The sequence below is a fragment of the Cyprinus carpio genome, chromosome B3, assembly GCF_018340385.1.
Source record: "Cyprinus carpio isolate SPL01 chromosome B3, ASM1834038v1, whole genome shotgun sequence".
Lineage (NCBI taxonomy): Eukaryota > Metazoa > Chordata > Actinopteri > Cypriniformes > Cyprinidae > Cyprinus > Cyprinus carpio.
The window spans coordinates 19,373,215-19,391,323 of record NC_056599.1 but is presented as its reverse complement, the minus strand read 5'-3'; the positions used below and the strand labels follow the sequence as shown (position 1 = coordinate 19,391,323).

Here is an 18,109-nt window from a genome sequence, read left to right as displayed (position 1 = left end):
CCTGTCTACCTCCCTTAGTGCATCCTGCTGCCATCTCTTTCACACGCACCCATCCACCAGATCTAAAATCAAATGTGATTCATCAGACCAGACAACCTTCTTCCATTGCTCCATGGTGCAGGTCTGACTCTCAGGTGCCCATTGTAGATGCTTTCGGCAGCAGAAATCTGCTTCACCAGTTGTCCTTCTTTGCACTACTTTTTGTAGGCACTAACCACTGCATACCAAGAAACCCGCAAAACACGCCGTTTTGGACATGCTCTGACCCAACTATTTTGCCCTTGTCAAAGTCACTCAGATCTTTTCACTTGCCCATTTTTTTTTCTGCTTCCCACACATGAAATTCAAAAACTTACTGTTGGTTTTAATGGCTGATCAGTGTATAAGGACAAAGGATTTTCCTTTTTTTCCATTACTGACCCTGTCATTTGTCTTACCTAAAGGTCTCACACTACCTCTAAATGGATTCTACAAATGAACCATTTGTGACACATGACATCCTTCTTGGAAACTGCAGAAGTTTAATTGGTCTGTTATCATAAAAAACTCATCTAAAGATCTAAACATTTGAGACCATAGCACTTAAACCCTATCACTTGATGATTTATCACTCTAGATGTGATTCAGGCTGGAGATTCAGGTCACCTCTGCATCCTTACTGATGATGAAGTCATCTGTCTCCAAACTGCATCCTAATGTACCGAAAGCCCAATCTTAACTATATCCTGCAGCTACCATCCTTGGTTTATTTATATTCCCTCTGGTCTTCCCTTTGACATCTTGAGAGAATTTGTGGGCACATGTGGATGCGGCACAGCTAATGGATCAAAGCAAAGTAGCTCTAGGGATCCACTTCTTGAGTATTTGTATTAGCTGTATATAATCTATGTGCTCTGATGTCACTGATGGCTTTGATGCGAAACCACTTGCATAAAGAGTATCGTGTCCTGTAATTGCATTGGAACACAACATGGGTACTACTATTGTCCTGTGTGTTGGATATTTTCAAGCTATGCCGTGGTATGGCATTGTTTATGTTGGATGTTTTCGGGGGAAGCAGGTGGGCAGATCATCACGAGTGTATTCAACCCATGCTTGTGCGCTGCTGATGAGGGCGTAGGACATGCTCTCACTCTGCTGACTGCTATCTAGGATTTATCCCAAGAAATTAGTGGCATAGGGAATGTCGCAGATGTAATTGGTTGGATGATGTGTGACTGTCTGTATTCAAAGTATCATCCTTCTGAGGTTAATGGTAATGCAACCAAGGTTAAGATAAATCGTAGAAGTGACTTTAGCACTGTGAAGGAGGAGGATCTATCACTGGAAATCACTCGAAACCACTGAACTGTTTGTTGCAGGTTGGATCAGTGAAGTTCACATGATGATGATGATGATGATGATCAAAGGTGATTAGGAGGGTAAAGAACGGAGGCACATGAGTCGCCCATTATACTCTCTTATACTTGAGATATTACTACCACTGAAAGCTTCTCAACCATGTTGTTGATTGAATGCTGTATAGAGGACACTGCAAATGGTTGTAAACTTACCCACTAGTGTTCATATGGTTAGTATTTTTTTTAAAGAGAGTAATACTTTCATTCAACAGAGGTGTATACTTAAAGTTTCTATTCAACAAAGAACCCCCCCCCAACCCCCCCAAAAAATTTGTCATGGTTTCCACAAAAATATTAAAAAGCACAGCTGTTTTCAACATTGATAATATGAAGAAAATATGTGTAGCTATGTAAGAGAAGAATGTATGTATGTGTGAGAGAGAGTATAGTGGAAACGGAAGGCAGGTTAGGCGTGGTCACCTGAAAACTGAAAAATGCTGCCCTCGGAGGACGCATTCCAAGGTGGGAAGGCATCAAGGCATGTCCGAATTCAATGATAGCTTCAGTTCCTGTCTCCTGAGATGCCTTCATCTGGCCAATTTTTGAAGGCAGCATAGCTGTAGATTCAAGATTCAAGTAGCTTTATTGGCATGGTAAAAAAGTATCTTTACATTGCCAAAGCATAGAAACATTTTAAAAGACATTTAACACAAATATACATAAGAACAGAAGTAGCCTATAGAATATAGAGTCTATATCTGTATATATATCTATATATCTGCATCCTTTGATATCCCACAATCCTGTGCGTTTCATTCCGTGACAGTTAAGCTAAAAAATAAAGATGGCGTCTGAAAGTTGTGGCCGGTGGTCAGTTTGTGTGTTAAAGTATGTTTTTGATAAACTTTTCCCCATTTTGATGTCATTTCTAGCAAGACATTATTGCAGTAATGAAATATTCACTTAGTTATCACTAAAGCTCTCTATATTTTGCTGTAGATCATTAAACCGTTACTCTGCCTCAGAAGTCTGTCCGAAATTCATTTCATGAGGTGACTTTGTGCATAAACCCTGCCTGCAAAGTCATTGCCTCATACGGTAGCGAGGCAGCAAGGCAGCTGCCTAAGTTTTCGGATGCAGCCAACGTCACTGGGCCAGGTCTTGATCAGCATGGCTGAGGTAGATGAGGCAGCCGCAGAAGTATTTCAGCAAGCTATCTGGGTTTTAAAAAATAAATAAATCAATATTATTATATCGTGAAAAGGTAACATGGCCTCATCCCTTGAGCTAGTTGTGATTGAGGACACAGGCTTTTTTTCAATATCTGGCAACGCCAGCATAACTGACAGTAATCAAAAAAGACCAGATTAAAAACAGTGCGGGCAGGTTATTCCTGACAGGTTCAATTTGGTAACACAAACGTAGTGATCATCATGATATATTATCTTTAAGACGGAGACAAAGAGGAGAGAATAGTCGCACAAGCAGAGAAATACTGTACCAGACAGAACAAATTTATTGAAATACTGAAAGAAAACCATCATTGTGGAATAAGGGTGGGGTGAATATGGATGTATTTCTGAGGAGAACTTACTGTCTTCCGAAAAGTTTCGATGGCATTTTCTTTTTCCTCTTACCGTCATTAAATACACATTAAAGGAGTGTTAATTAGCGCAGCGCTGTGTGCAGCAGTAACTCAGGAAACACTAGTGTTCTATAAGCGCCAGAGCTGTCAGAGATTGAATTTGCATTTTCATCAGAATCAGAAAGAGCTTTATTGCCAAGTGTGTTGATTAAAGTTGTTATTCCTGAATTGTGTACTAAAATAATAGTTGGTGGAGTGGGGAGTCGTAACATTATAAATATACTGCATAATAATTTAACATCTTGGAGGAACTTTTATTAGTCTGCACAAAGCCCAGGCCTTTGGAATGAATTATTGTAATGACAGCGGGCCAGTCTCCATCAGCCAACATCAGTGCACTGATGAGAGCAAACCCTGCAGCCATGTTCCGACATCTAATGGAGAACATCCAAGTAGAAGCAGTTGGGAGAATCAACTCCTTATTAATACACAGGGCTTTGAAATGATCTGTTCAGTGACAGACTAGAGCAACAAATGCAGCACAGGGCTGGGTTGGACAGCACAAGAGACCGGAGAATTTGCTGTGTTATTGGCAATTGCGCTCTTTTAATACACAACAATAACACAGAACAGACTCATCTGATATTTAATATTTATAGCATGGCTCTCTTGATTTGTTACTTGATGATCAAACCTGAAGATGAACTCCTCCAGCATGATTTGAGATGATCCATAGAGCTAGAATTCCATGATCCATAGAACTATTTCTTCATTTTAAATATTTTATTTTTCAATGAAGCAAAAAAAAAAAAAAAAAAAAAAAAAAAAAAAAAAAGAGAAAGAAAGAAAAAAGATTTAAAACATTAACTTGTACTTTTCATTTGGTAAAACTATGACTATGGATCTCTTTGTAGATTTGGACTATGAATTTAATTTGTTTGTTTTTTTAATTAAACTAAAATAACAAAGCAACTAATTTGTTATATTTAGTTAAGTTTGATGAAAGCAACATTTTTATTTTGAATATTCCTTATGGTAAATATAAAATATCACTTTACACTGAAAGTCTCAGATTGTAAGCTTATAATGCCAGTGCATCCAAGGGATGATAACATCTGCCATCTCTCTAAGACATTCATTGATATGAGTTTTTTTTTCTCCTTTTATTCAAGAAGTGCTCCTTGTATTTTCTATTACACCCCGTTCCTGTGAAAGACGTGCTGCTGAGCTCAGGCTAATAACTACTGCAGTCTGTATCTCTCCTGAACAGAATTACTATTCATCAGCTTCCAATATCTGCTCTCAGTAGTCGCTCATTCTTACTAAAGTGAAATACTTATAGGCTAATCAAGCCCCATTCTGCATATTGAGTGATGTGACAGTTGCTAATCAGAATTATCATGAATATGAAGGGCAGTGCTAGTGTTGATGATCACATGTCTGTAGAAGAAAAAGACGGAGCTCTTGCTGAGAAGAGGATTCATGACTGTGAATATTTGAATGAGGATATAATATATATGGCTTCATGTAAACTCTTTTGTTACTGTTATTGGAGTGTTCCTACTATGTCATTCAGATTTCCTCAGAATCTGAACAAATTATTGAATTTTTGAATTTATACATACATACATATATATATATATATATATATATATATATATATATATATATATATATATATATATATATATATATATTCTGTTTTGTAGATTTTTCATTGATGATTGTTTGTATTTCATGTGGTACATTATGTTCTTACATACTTTGGTGTGTAGATCTATTCATACCAAAAGATCTGAGGGCAGCTCTACTTGGTGAAATATATCTGATTCTATTCACGTTGGTTTTTATTGAAGAAGGCAAGTAATGATTCACAATCAAGCACAGTACGTTTAATGACATCAAATTGCTATGAATCTTCACATGGCATTTAGAACCTTAACATTCTGTCTGACCTTCATTTTATTCATGCATGCTTGAAACTCTTAAACAAGTAGGAATTTCTTTGTGAATGCAAATGCACGTTTATATGATTATAGAGATAGTATGGAAAACCGATTTAAAACACTGTACAATAACTAAAGATTTTTTTTTTTTTTGCATCCACCATAATTTAAAACAGGGGTTTTCAAAACTTTTAAGTCATGGACCCCGATGTGATGATTGTGAGGGTCTCCTTTTCTAAAACATAATGCCATAAATTCATACATTGACATATTTACACTGTATGTGAAACACATTAAATGTGTGAAATAACAGATAATAGAATATTAAATAGAATATGAAATAACTGAATTGCACCAAAGCCAAAGAAAATAATGAAATATCTAGAAGATATTCACTTCATTTAAGTTTAAAGAGTATTTTCTTTTTTAACCAGTTTTTCAATTACAGAAGTGCTTTTCACAATAAATAATATATTAGCTAATTTTGCCTTAATGGCTTTAAGTTAAAGGCAATGGTGGCAAAGAGAAACTCTTCAGAAAGATACAAATATAAAGTAGTATTTAACATATGTAAATCAAAAGGAAAGAGAGATGGCTACTTTGAAATAAATATATATTTTCACAAAACTTAATGCAAATTTGTTTCTTACTTAAACTTGGCTGTCAAAAGAAAGCAGAATGAAGCATAATAATATCCAATTCAGTAAATGTTAATAATATTATTTTAAAAAATTAATAAAAAATAATAAAAATAAAAATAATAAAAAAAAAAAAAATATTATATAAAATCTTTTATTGTCTGTTCAGACCAATGAGTAAAAAAAAACAAAAACAAAGCAAAATATAAAAAACACGTAACTAGCTTGGTTTCTTCACCACACAAAGTAGTGTTGCTCAACTTTCCATTTCTGACACATGACGAATCAAAGTCAAAAGGACATATTTTCAAACTGCTGTTTAGATTTTTGTATTCATTATGGTGTTTATCAAACAACACCAAATACAAGAGTACAGAGACAAAAGTAGTAGTTTCATATAACAGCAGTGGCTCTGGGCATGTAACCAAAGGTGAGAATCTCATTGGTTGACTGTTTTTCTTCGCTGTCCAACTGAAAAGAGATTAGAACATCTCCCCGTAAAAAAAAAATCCATCGTATTGACGGCATGCAAATGTTCATGTTGTTCTGAACAGCTGTTCATTCAAATTAAAATATTTATTGCACTGAATTTTCGCATGGTGTGAACAAGCCTTAATTGGGCATTTATGTAAATCTGTGTCAGTGATGTCTATACAAAACTGTCCTTTATTTACAGGAAGTCCCACTTTACATCAAGCAACTTTTATTCATGTACAATATATGTGACGATACAATGAAACTGTGGACAGTTAGTTATGAATACAAACTATGCCGATTTTGCATCAAATCATCAGAATCACATGCTTTTTGACAGTACTACAAAGCAAATGATCAATTCTTAAAGAGATTGTTCACCCAAAAGTGAAAATTCATAAAACCTCTATGACTTTCTTTCTTCTGTAGAACACAAAAGATGTTTTGGGTGAACTATCCCTGTAAGTTCCCTGCATCCTTTTAGGTACAATGCACCCTGACTACAAGTTTGATAACTCAGGATTGCTTGTAGACACTATCTTCTCTGAGAGGCTTTGGAGAGACACCATTTGGCTGTTGTTGGAACACCAATCAGAAAGAGTCTCCACTGACACCTGGCTCACGGCACCCTGTCGCCTGCCAGATTTCTGCTTTTTGAGAGAAAGCAAACTGGACAGTTTAAAAGAGCTGGAGGATCTAAGGACGGAAAGCATTCTCTGATGATACCTGGACCTGACTGCTCTGGCAGAGCGGTACAAATCACCCAAGAAACAATAGCAGATGGGATTGAGGCTGGAGTTGGTGAGGCCCAGCCACTGCGCAAAAGGACGACTCTGCAGAACCCAGTGAGGTGGATGAACCTCGCGGTCAATCAGGATGTCTGCAACGTAAAGCGGGAGCCAGGAAACAGCGAATAAGAGGACCAAAGTGACCACCACCTTGGCGATCTTCTTGCGCATCTTCAGATGTATAGCGTGCATGGCATGGCTGTGTGGATCAAAATCGTCGAAATGATGAGAAGCCTTCCAGAGCTTCCTTCCCGTCAAAAAGCTGATGATGAGGTTGAAGGTTACGGGGATGCAGTAGAGAGCTACGAAGAGGAGCACGTTGTAGACCTGCTTGAGTCTTGCCTGCGGCCAAAGCTCTCTGCAGATTGGCACGACGATGTCAATTAAGTGGATCTCGTCCAGCTTGATCATGAAGAGTAAAGGTGCACAAATGGCAGAGGACAGGATCCAAACACACACGATGGTGATGTAGATCTTCTTCTGGGTGAAGTACGAGAGGGAATTGAGCGGGCTGTGAACGCTGTAGTATCGGTTGATGCTGATGACGGTCAGGCTGAGGACACTTGCAGACACGGACACAGCCTGGATGAAGGGAACGGCCCGACACAGGAGGTCTCCGTACACCCATGCAGTGTAAATGGTGTGGCCGAGCGTGATGGGCATGCAGATGCAAACCACCATTAAATCACACACTGCCAAGTTGATGAGTAAACTCCTGGTGGCACTGATGCTCTGCATCCTCTTATTCTTCTGGCAGGTGAGCATTCGAATGGCCATGAGATTTCCAATGAAGCCCACCCCAAATGATAATGAATACATGACGGTGAGAGCGATAGTGGTGGGCTCTTTGATTGTCAGCAGCAGCAGTCTCTCCAGCTCTCCACTCTGGTGGAGGAAAACATCATTCGCGAAGTCCTCGGCACTGTGGAAAGAGGCGTTCAAGGACAGCAAGGCATTTGAGAGCAGAAGCTCTTTTTTCAGCAAGCCTGCGGTGAAATTCATATTTCTTTTGTTTCTCGTAAAGGTTCGGGGGATATTTGTGATGTCTTGATATGCGGTAGTTAGAATCCAAAGGCTGCTTCAGACATCCCAGAGTCGATTACTAAAGCTCAAGGCATCTTCATCTTCAGCCAAAACCAATAAGGTAATGAAATCCATCATTTAGCCAACCGCCCTCTACAGAAACATGACACACATTAGGAGGGAAATCAAATTACAAGGTAACAAGAAATCAAAGCAATTGCACTGACTAAACTGTAAGCCTTAAAATACAGTGCTTGATTAATGATATCACAAATAACTTGGTCTTTTACATTATATTACATTTTCATTTTTCTCCACATTCTTCTTATTTGTTGTGCTAGATTACATTGTGAATTATGCAAACCACAATAAGTCCGCTGCTTAAGCAGGATAAATTGTGTGTGATAATGTGAGATGCTTCTTAAGGGCACCATTTTGCAGAATTACTCTCATTTCAGACAGTTTTGAGCTATGTATTTGTAACCAGCAAACAAAACCACAGGGGAAAACAGACATTTGTGTTATTGGTCTTCAGAAATAATTCAAATTAACTCTCAGCACAGGCTAGTACTGATGTATAATAAATATGACATATATCTCTGTCTTTTAAAACTGCATGCTTATTTTTCTTCAAAATCAAGTAAGATTAAACTGTGCCTATATGCAAACTCTCAGGAACTAATGATCTGAAGCCACAATAAATCTCTAAATCTAGGTGTTTAAACAGAATAAATTGCGTACTGTCGAAAATCCAACTGTTTTAAAGCAAATTTTCCTATGTTTGTCTCCGTAAGTTAAGTCCCTCTCTCCTTATTTACTTCTGTCATGCATTAGAGTAATTATCGAATGCACAATACAGCCTAAACTGCATCAAAATGAATGAATTTGAGAAATATTAATACATACCGACGGTATGTGTGCAGTAGCAGGTGCGAGCGCGTCATGTGCAGACAGAAGAAGGACTGAGTTCAATGTGCTTCTTCATCTCCAGCTGATGGGAAGAAATGAGCGTCTGCGGATGCGGGCACACGACTCTCTGCTGTGTGTCTCTGATGTGATAGGAGCAGTTTTCTCAATCACCTCATCGCTCCGCACACACCGAGGTGTAGTGGCTGTGTAATTAAAGCGGCACTCGCCAATGTTTTGCTAATTAAAAAACTTGTTCACATAACCAAAGGAACAGCACTTTTAATAGGTTTTTGCATATTTGCACGAGATGAAGACTCTGCAAATGACATTTTTTTTAAATAAATAAATATATGTTTTATTCTACATGGAACGGGTCGCCACATCATAGGTGCCTCCATGAGATCACATGGCCAGCTGCGTCATTCAATTAAATAATAATTATAATAATAATAATATGTTCACCTTAAAAAGTAGGCCTATGTAAAAACACACAAAAATGCCTAAAAACAAAACAAACAGGCACACCGAGCAGTTTGATCAATGGAGCTCGAGTCCAGAGTGATGGTATTGATCAGCACGTTTCTGATCCACCAGTCTTAATGAGTACGCGTGGAAAAAATGTCAACACAAGAAAACCCTGCTTTGAAAACATAAACCAAACCAACATCAAGCAAATGCAGTCACAGCCACAGGAGACACTGAGTTTTGCTTAATATTGCGCTGGGAAGGTTTTTTTTTTTTTTTTTTTAAGTTTATTATAGGCTCGAAGTTTTAACTGCATAAATGCTATTGAAGAAAGTTTGCTTTATATAGACATTTACTTTCTCACATTGTGTGGGGTAAGTTGTCACAGAGGGCACCTGTAGGTAGACTATACAACCTATTATCAGCTTTTTAGGCTGCAACATTATATGATGTGATGCCCTTATGATGTAATGTACTTTGTTAAAGGGCTTTGTTTGAGCTATATTTAGCCAGCCTTTTGTAAGGCTACACATCTCTCACACACTCTCAGTCTTTGACGTCATGTGGAGTCTCTGCCAAGAACGAGAACACAGTGCATTATCATTGATTAAAGAAAGATTTGTGACCACTTATCACTTGTATACTACTCTTCAAAAGTTTGCGGTCAGTAAGATTTTTTTCCCCTTTTATTTAGCAAGGATGTATTAAACTTAAAGAAAACTGGAAGTAAACACATTTATGATGCTACAAAATTCTCTCTTCTTAACCTTCTATTCATCAATTAATTGTGAAAAAAAGACATATATGAACATATTTCAATGTGAATACTAATAAGAAATGTTTTGTGAGCAGCAATTCAGCATATATGAATGATTTCTGATGAATCAGAATGATGACATTGAAAACTATGATGCTGAAAATTCAGCTTTATCATCACAGGAAGAAATAACATTTTAAAATACAATCAAATAAAAAGTTATTTTAAATTGCAATAATAGTAATAATAATAATAATAATAATAATAATAATAATAATAATTTATTATTTATTATTATTTATTTATTAAATATATATATATATGCACTGTCTTTTCTGTATTTTGATCAAATAAATGCAGCCCTGGAGGCCATTAGTGATGTCTTTCAACAACAACAACAACAAAAATCTAAAAATTATGTATACAAATTTATTAATTTATTTATTTTGAGAGAAAGTTTAGCCAGTTATATTTAGTTTATTTGTAATTTGGACACTTTCTACATGTATACTTATTTTTTATTCATTATAAGTATGTTTTATATTGGAAAAAGAGTTTTATGCTAGTTTGACTAATTGTCATATGTGTGTTTTGTAACATTTTAAACTTTCATGCTACAGTAAAATGCTTACGTGCAAAGACAAAGTAAAATATATTTCGGGTTCTTTGAGAATACATGTGATGTCACAGTATACAAGACTGTTGATGTTTTGTTGTTTTTCAATGAAATGTAAATTCATATCATATGTATTAATAAAGTATTTATATAATTGTGAGCATATTTTAGTATTGATTTCTTAGGATGTTTCATCATAAGTAGACCCAGATGGATCTAAGCATCTATTTTTGACATTGATTTTGTGGAAAAACACAAATTCTGAGTCACCCAGATGAGTCCTTTAGGAATATTTTCAAACCTTCCATTTATTCACAAATTCATATGAATATGAAGTTTAGGTAAGGCATGTCAATGCCAATAATCACACCTTTACAGAGGATAATTAACCCAAGAGGATAATTATGAGTATTGAAAGGTGTGTAAACAGAAATGCAAAAACAATAACCCACCATAAACAAACACAAGGCTCACTCCAAATGAATCATCTGTTTAGCCTTTTGCCCACCACTTAAAAATGCTTTTTGGTGATCTCTAAAGAGGAGATATTGACGTCATTGACCACTTGTACTTTCGTGACGGTCTTCAGGTCTTCCACACGGTGTTTATACTGCATCACCTTGGTTTCGTCAATGTAAACATGGAAGTTATCATTGTCAGAGTAAATTTCAATCTGTTGAGAGACAAAGAGTCGATGCAGAGACTAAATCATCCTCACTCATAATCAAACATAATTCCTGCTGCTCAAGATACTTGTCAGTGCAAATGTGCTCGTTATGCTTTATCACCTGGAAAGGCTCTTCTATCCCAAGGGGGAAGCTGCTGCACCTCTCCTCCTGCCCCCAGTGGTTGGCCATGTAGGAGTTGCAGATGATATCTGACTCAGTGAAGCGTGGGTTGAAATGGAAGGCTATTCTGTCATCGTGGTCACACAGGAAATTGATCTCAAACCTTTAGGACAGAGAAAGACACATACGCTATCATGCTGGCCAATACTAAACCTGAGACCGCTGCTTGAAGGGCTATAAAGCAGTAGTAATGACTAGACAATAAAATACTTCAGAAAAACTTTCTAGAAATGATGTATAAATGTTTTTGTGTTAACTTTTCAGAATTTTATTAAAAACCAGATAGCTCTTAAGAAACATTCTATTAGCATTATTGGGTAAGTGTTTGTTCAACTTTGAGAGAAGCTTGCCAGAATGTTAGCTGAAGTTCTGACAACGTTCCCTGTTAGCTGGAGAGGGATTGAAGACTTACTTGCTGGCTTCTGCTGGGGTCTCTCCTTTCAGGATGACACTCCATCCTGGACATAGGCCATCAGGACAGGATGCCTCAAACTGTTACAAAACATTAAAAACATAACAAGCATCATCACTTTCACTGAATATTAGAGAGTACATTTAGGGGTTTTCAAATCCCTCATCTATCTATTTATCTGTATATGTATGTATAGATAGATAGATAGATATAGATACATTAATAAAATTCATTGACTTGGCTGTTGGTAGATTCTGGGTATCAGCCAATGCTGTTAATGTCCAGATGCTCTATATCAGCAGATATAAAAGCCTAGCATTGATCTATCACTAATGTAGAGTATTTACGGTTCAGGCGACCCATGGTGCTTAGGAGCTATAATTGTCCAATTATCAAAGGCTTCCATTCCGGAATCTCATCTCTGACTTCATCATGAATTAATAGACCATTGTTTTACTGCATGGCTATCACCGTTTAAGAAAGAAATGTTAAAGCAATATTCTGTAGCCTGAAGCTATGATGTTAATTATCAAGCAATCAGTAGTTTTTCATGCAGATACAGTAGCGTGCAAGGATTGTCAGTAACTGATCCCATTCGTCACTGCTGAATGAAATCCCTTTTTTTTTCTTTTTTTGTCGTGCTAGGGATAAAAATGAATTGCCTTATGAAGTCGACAAAATCACAGTTTGCAAAATGCTAAATATATAAAGGCATAGCATAAATAAAAACAAAGTAAGAAAAATAAATAAAATGTTTATTTGAAATCTTTAACCCTCCTTTGTTAGAACAATGTGCACTTAGTATTTGCTTCTCTAATGTAAAGCTGAAATGCTGATGAAAGCACATGGACATATACAAATACTTTGCTAGCTGGAAGAAATCAGGCAGACATAGAAAATTGAACTCAGCTATGTCTGAAAGAACATTAGATGGTGACGTTCCTATGAGCATAGGTGAGACGTCGCCTGCATCCACATTATCAGTTCAGCTCCATTGGCCAGCAGCTGTTTTATCTGAGACGTTCATGTGCTACTATGCTGTGCTGCATACTCTGTTATCTGGATTATGAGCCACTTTCATAGTGCTTGGTGCCACAGTGCGAGGACTGTTTGGGTAACCGAGGGGAATTGCAAAAGTCGTTGCACTTCCTGTGCTCATCCCTGCTAGGCGTCAGACTGAGATTTCATGAAGCATATATGAACATACATTGCAAGCAGCAACCAGTATCTGTGAACTAGAAAATTTTGAGCCATATCAAAAATCATTGGTTGTTTAAAAGTCTTTCAATGACATTGAAAAGGAAAGCAAGCTGATTTCTGGAGGTTCACAGGTAGTGATGGAGTGTTCTTTAGATCGAAACTGAGCCTGTTTTAATACCTCCATTACTTAAAGTGCAGCCGCATGGAAAATAATTAAAGCATCATTAGTTTAGCTTGCAGAGAGATAAAGAGTGATGAGCTATGCAGAAGAGTTAAGTGTCACGCCATGAAGAAGCTATGCATTTTAAATCAAATATTAAATTATTAAAAGTAAAGACCAATGCCAGACTGAAAACTGATTTTATCACATCAGCAACTTTCCATTTGTGCTCAAGCACATTTTAGCATCACTAATGCTTAGCTGTTACTTAATACAATAAGCAAACTTGACCTGATTATGTTCGCAGGTTAGCAGACAATGTTTTCCTTACCCTTAATGCCATCTTGTTGTCAGGGCTGTCTATTGATCAGCTTCCAGCTGGATGTGTTTTGGCAGTGAGGGGTCATTTAAAGAGAGTGCAACACCACGTGAGGGTGAGCTTAGCAAGATCTAGGCCGTGTGGCAGGTTCATGCATAGAAAAAACTGTAGCGTAGAAATACAATGCAATACAACAGCTTTGCCTTAGGCCACATGGGAGGTTTGTGACAAGCAACCAGAAATAACATTTGGTCAGAATTTCAGGTACTTCACCAGTTGCATAAACATGACTGCAGATATAATGGAAACCGTATATGGAAATGATGTGGTTAACGATCCATCGCTCATTATGCAACACAAAACATCACTATTGAAATGAATCACAGGATTTGTTTTTCAGCCAATGGAGTGTATACATTATCTGGGGAAAGATAATGTGATTTTGATGGTCATATTTCTCAGCCCCCAGGACTCCTGTAGGAGCTGGTGGAGAAGAATTGTTTGACATCAGCAATGAGCGAGATGTGCCATATGGACATTTTCCAAAACGTTTTTTTTTTTTTTTTTTTTTTTTTTTTTTCTGTAGCAGTGAATGATTGGCTGCTGATCCTGAGGATTAAACAACTATCCATGTGGGTGTCTGTTTGGACTTTATAGCCTATCAAATCTGCCAGCCCTCAGGAATTTCCTGTCTGCATTTATTCACAATGGCTCGCTAAAGCTCATCAGGGCCCGTCCCTGCTTACGGCTGCAAAATTCTCTGAATTTCTATACCACCAAGGCCCTTAACAATACTTGAAGTTCATTATAAAATTATCATGGTCTTGTGCACAATATCACTCAAACTTTGCACCAAGTTAAAGCAAGTGACAAAAGTCAGACAACTCTTCTAAGCAGACTCTTATTACTATGGCCTTTGGAGACTGAATGTCCAAAATTAGCCACTCTACTCTCTGCCAGTGGGATTGTATATAGTTCGTATAGTTTCAGTGTTGTGTTTGTTTTTACACACATGGCCCACTGGCTCTGGATTCTCATCAGTTTGAACAGGACGGTTTTCATGGCTGGGGGCCCCACCCCTAAATGCCCTCCCTGAGATAGTAGGGAAGGACACAGCAAGCATTCTGATCACAGTATGCTGTCATCTTCATGCATGCCAGGGGCTCCGTCCTGCTAGATTACATCTCATATGAGGCTGTGAGGTGCCTCTCGGGTACCACAAGCCCAGACACACAGCGACAAATCAAATGGCTTAGAAGTGGGTGGGGGTCTAAACAGAATGCTAATATGAAGTATCAACCACAACACACAAACAAAGCATTGTGACACATCGTGTCGCTTCTAATGTCAGTGCTGTAGTAATATCAAACACTCTCTGGTGAAGTCTGCTTCAGGCTTGTAGGAATCTTGAAATTAAGTGAATGAGTCCTTGTGAGAAAAGAAAATATTACACCCATTTACACAGCTTTGATTAAAAGTGTCTGCGAAATGCATAAATGGTAAAAAATGTAGAACAATAGAACGCTACATAGACAGACAGACAGACTGGTATACAGACAGACAGAACAGATAGACAGACAGACAGATATTCAGACAGACAGACAGACAGACAGACAGACAGACAGATTAGATAGAATAGATAGATAGATAGATAGATAGATAAGATAGAAAGATAGATAGATATACAGACCGACAGACAGACAGACAGACAGACGGAAAGACATACAGACAGATAGACAGACAAGACAGACAGACAGATATTCAGACAGACAGACAGACACAACAGACAGACAGACAGACAGACAGACAGACAGACAGACAGACAGGACAGACAGACAGACAGATAGATAGATAGATAGATAGATAGATAGATAGATAGATAGATAGATAGATAGGAATACAGACAGATAATTAGACAGATAGATGACAGATTCGACAGGTATACAGACAGACAGACAGATAGACGATAGATAGATAGATAGAAAGATAGATAGATAGACAGACAGACAGACAGACAGACAGATATACAGACAGAAAGACAGACAGACCAGGACAGATAGACAGATAGATATATAGAATAGACAGACAGATCGATAGGAATACAGACAGATGATAGACAATAGATGACAGATCGACAGGTATACAGACAGACAGACAGACAGATAGACGATAGATAGATAGATAGATAGATAGAGATAGAGACAGACAGACAGACAGACCGATATTCAGACAGACCAGATAGATATATAGATAGACTCGATAGATATGACGACCAGAACAGACAGCCCAGACAGGGACATAGACACCCGGACCCCCAGGGACAGGCAGGATAGATAGACAGACGGACAGACAGATCGATAAATATACAGACAGACAGACAGACAGACAGACCGACATACCAGATAGATGATAGAAATAGATCGACGATAGACAGATATTACAGATAGACAACAGACAGATGTCAGACAGAGAATAGACACCAGACGGTGCTATACAGACAGACAGGCTGTTGGTAGATTCTGGTATCAGCCAATGCTGTTAATGTCCAGATGCTCTATATCAGCAGATATAAAAGCCCTAGCATTGATCTATCACTAATGTAGAGTATTTACGGTTCAGTGGCGACCCATGGTGCTTAGGGAGCTATAATTGTCCAAGTCTTCATCAGAAGGCTTCCATTCCGGAATCTCATCTCTGACTTCATCATGAATAATAGACCATTGTTTTACTGCATGGCTATCACCGTTTAAGAAAGAAATGTTAAAGCAATATTCTGTAGCCTGAAGCTATGAGTGTAATTATCAAGCACATCACAGTAGTTTTTCATCAGAGATACAGTAGCGTGCAAGGATTGTCAGTAACTGATCCCATTCGTCACTGCTGAATGAAATCCCTTTTTTTTTCTTTTTTTGTCGTGCTAGGGATAAAAATGAATTGCCTTATGAAGTCGACAAAATCACAGTTTGCAAAATGCTAAATATATAAAGGCATAGCATAAATAAAAACAAATAAGAAAAATAAATAAAATGTTTATTTGAAATCTTTAACCCTCCTTTGTTAGAACAATGTGCACTTAGTATTTGCTTCTCTAATGTAAAGCTGAAATGCTGATGAAAGCACATGGACATATACAAATACTTTGCTAGCTGGAAGAAATCAGGCAGACATAGAAAATTGAACTCAGCTATGTCTGAAAGAACATTAGATGGTGACGTTCCTATGAGCATAGGTGAGACGTCGCCCTCCATCCACATTATCAGTTCAGCTCCATTGGCCAGCAGCTGTTTTATCTGAGACGTTCATGTGCTACTATGCTGTGCTGCATACTCTGTTATCTGGATTATGAGCCACTTTCATAGTGCTTGGTGCCACAGTGCGAGTACTGTTTTGGGTAACCGAGGGGAATTTGCAAAACGTCGTTGCACTTCCTGTGCTCATCCCCTGCTAGGCGTCAGACTGAGATTTCATGAAGCATATATGAACATACATTGCAAGCAATCACCAGTATCTGTGAACTAGAAAATTTTGAGCCATATCAAACATCATCATTGGTTGTTTTAAAAGTCTTTCAATGACATTGAAAAGGAAAGCAAGCTGAAAAATTTCTGGAGGTTCACAGGTAGTGATGGAGTGTTCGGTAGATCGAAACTGAGCCTGTTTTAATACCTCCAGCTACTTAAAGTGCAGCCGCATGGAAAATAATTAAAGCATCATTAGTTTTAGCTTGCAGAGAGATAAAGAGTGATGAGCTATGCAGAAGAGTTAAGTGTCACGCCATGAAGAAGCTATGCATTTTAAAATCAAATATTAAATTATTAAAAGTAAAGACCAATGCCAGACTGAAAACTGATTTTCTCACATCAGCAAACTTTCCATTTGTTGCTCAAGCACATTTTAGCATCACTAATGCTTAGCTGTTACTTAATACAATAAGCAAACTTGACCTGATTATGTTCGCAGGTTAGCAGACAATGTTTTCCTTACCCTTAATGCCCATCTGTTGTTGTTCCGGGCTGTCTATTGATCAGCTTCCAAGCTGGATGTGTTTTGGCAGTGAGGGGTCATTTAAAGAGAGTGCAACACCACGTGAGGGTGAGCTTAGCAAGATCTAGGCCGTGTGGCAGGTTCATGCATAGAAAAAACTGTAGCGTAGAAATACAATGCAATACAACAGCTTTGCCTTAGGCCACATGGGAGGTTTGTGACAAGCAACAAAAAACAACATTTTCACAAAATCACATACACCACCAGTTGCATAAACATGACTGCAGATATAATGGAAACCGTATATGGAAATGATGTGGTTAACGATCCATCGCTCATTATGCAACAACACAAACACACTATTGAAATTAATCACAGGATTTGTTTTTCAGCCAATGGAGTGTATACATTATCTGGGGAAAGATAATGTGATTTTGATGGTCATATTTCAGCCGCCCAGGACTCCTGTAGGAGCTGGTGGAGAAGAATTGTTGACATCAGCAATGAGCGAGATGTGCCATATGACATTTTCCAACGTTTTTTTTTTTTTTTTCTGTAGCAGTGAATGATTGGCTGCTGATCCTGAGGATTAAACAACTATCCATGTGGGTGTCTGTTTGGACTTTATAGCCTATCAAATCTGCC

General features: G+C 37.8%; 2 protein-coding genes across 2 annotated transcripts; both read right to left on the bottom strand.

The window, feature by feature from the left end:
* Nucleotides 1-5,700: 5,700 nt before the first annotated feature.
* On the bottom strand, nucleotides 5,701-8,942 carry LOC109078787 (QRFP-like peptide receptor). Its single transcript, XM_019093986.2, has 2 exons — nucleotides 8,701-8,942; nucleotides 5,701-7,947 (listed from the first exon to the last, which is right to left on the bottom strand). The coding sequence occupies exon 2, from the start codon at nucleotides 7,771-7,773 to the stop codon at nucleotides 6,484-6,486; it is 1,290 nt and encodes a 429-aa protein (XP_018949531.1). The 5' UTR covers nucleotides 7,774-7,947; nucleotides 8,701-8,942; the 3' UTR covers nucleotides 5,701-6,483.
* Nucleotides 8,943-10,831: 1,889 nt separating this feature from the next.
* LOC109078786 (grifin) lies at nucleotides 10,832-13,617 on the bottom strand. Its single transcript, XM_019093985.2, has 4 exons — nucleotides 13,493-13,617; nucleotides 11,802-11,881; nucleotides 11,330-11,492; nucleotides 10,832-11,214 (listed from the first exon to the last, which is right to left on the bottom strand). Exons 1-4 carry the CDS (start codon nucleotides 13,502-13,504, stop codon nucleotides 11,053-11,055), a joined length of 417 nt encoding a protein of 138 aa, XP_018949530.1. The 5' UTR covers nucleotides 13,505-13,617; the 3' UTR covers nucleotides 10,832-11,052.
* Nucleotides 13,618-18,109: the final 4,492 nt, after the last annotated feature.

What these genes read in the sequence shown, in the direction of transcription:
- LOC109078787 (XM_019093986.2), bottom strand. Translation starts at nt 7,773, where the DNA reads ATGAATTTCACCGCAGGCTTGCTGAAAAAAGAGCTTCTGCTCTCAAAT.
- LOC109078786 (XM_019093985.2), bottom strand. An exon ending in ACCCCAGCAGAAGCCAGCAA is followed by an intron (nt 11,493 to 11,801) that starts GTAAGTCTTCAA and finishes TCTGTCCTAAAG; the next exon opens with GTTTGAGATCAATTTCCTGT. An exon ending in GGATAGAAGAGCCTTTCCAG is followed by an intron (nt 11,215 to 11,329) that starts GTGATAAAGCAT and finishes GTCTCTCAACAG; the next exon opens with ATTGAAATTTACTCTGACAA.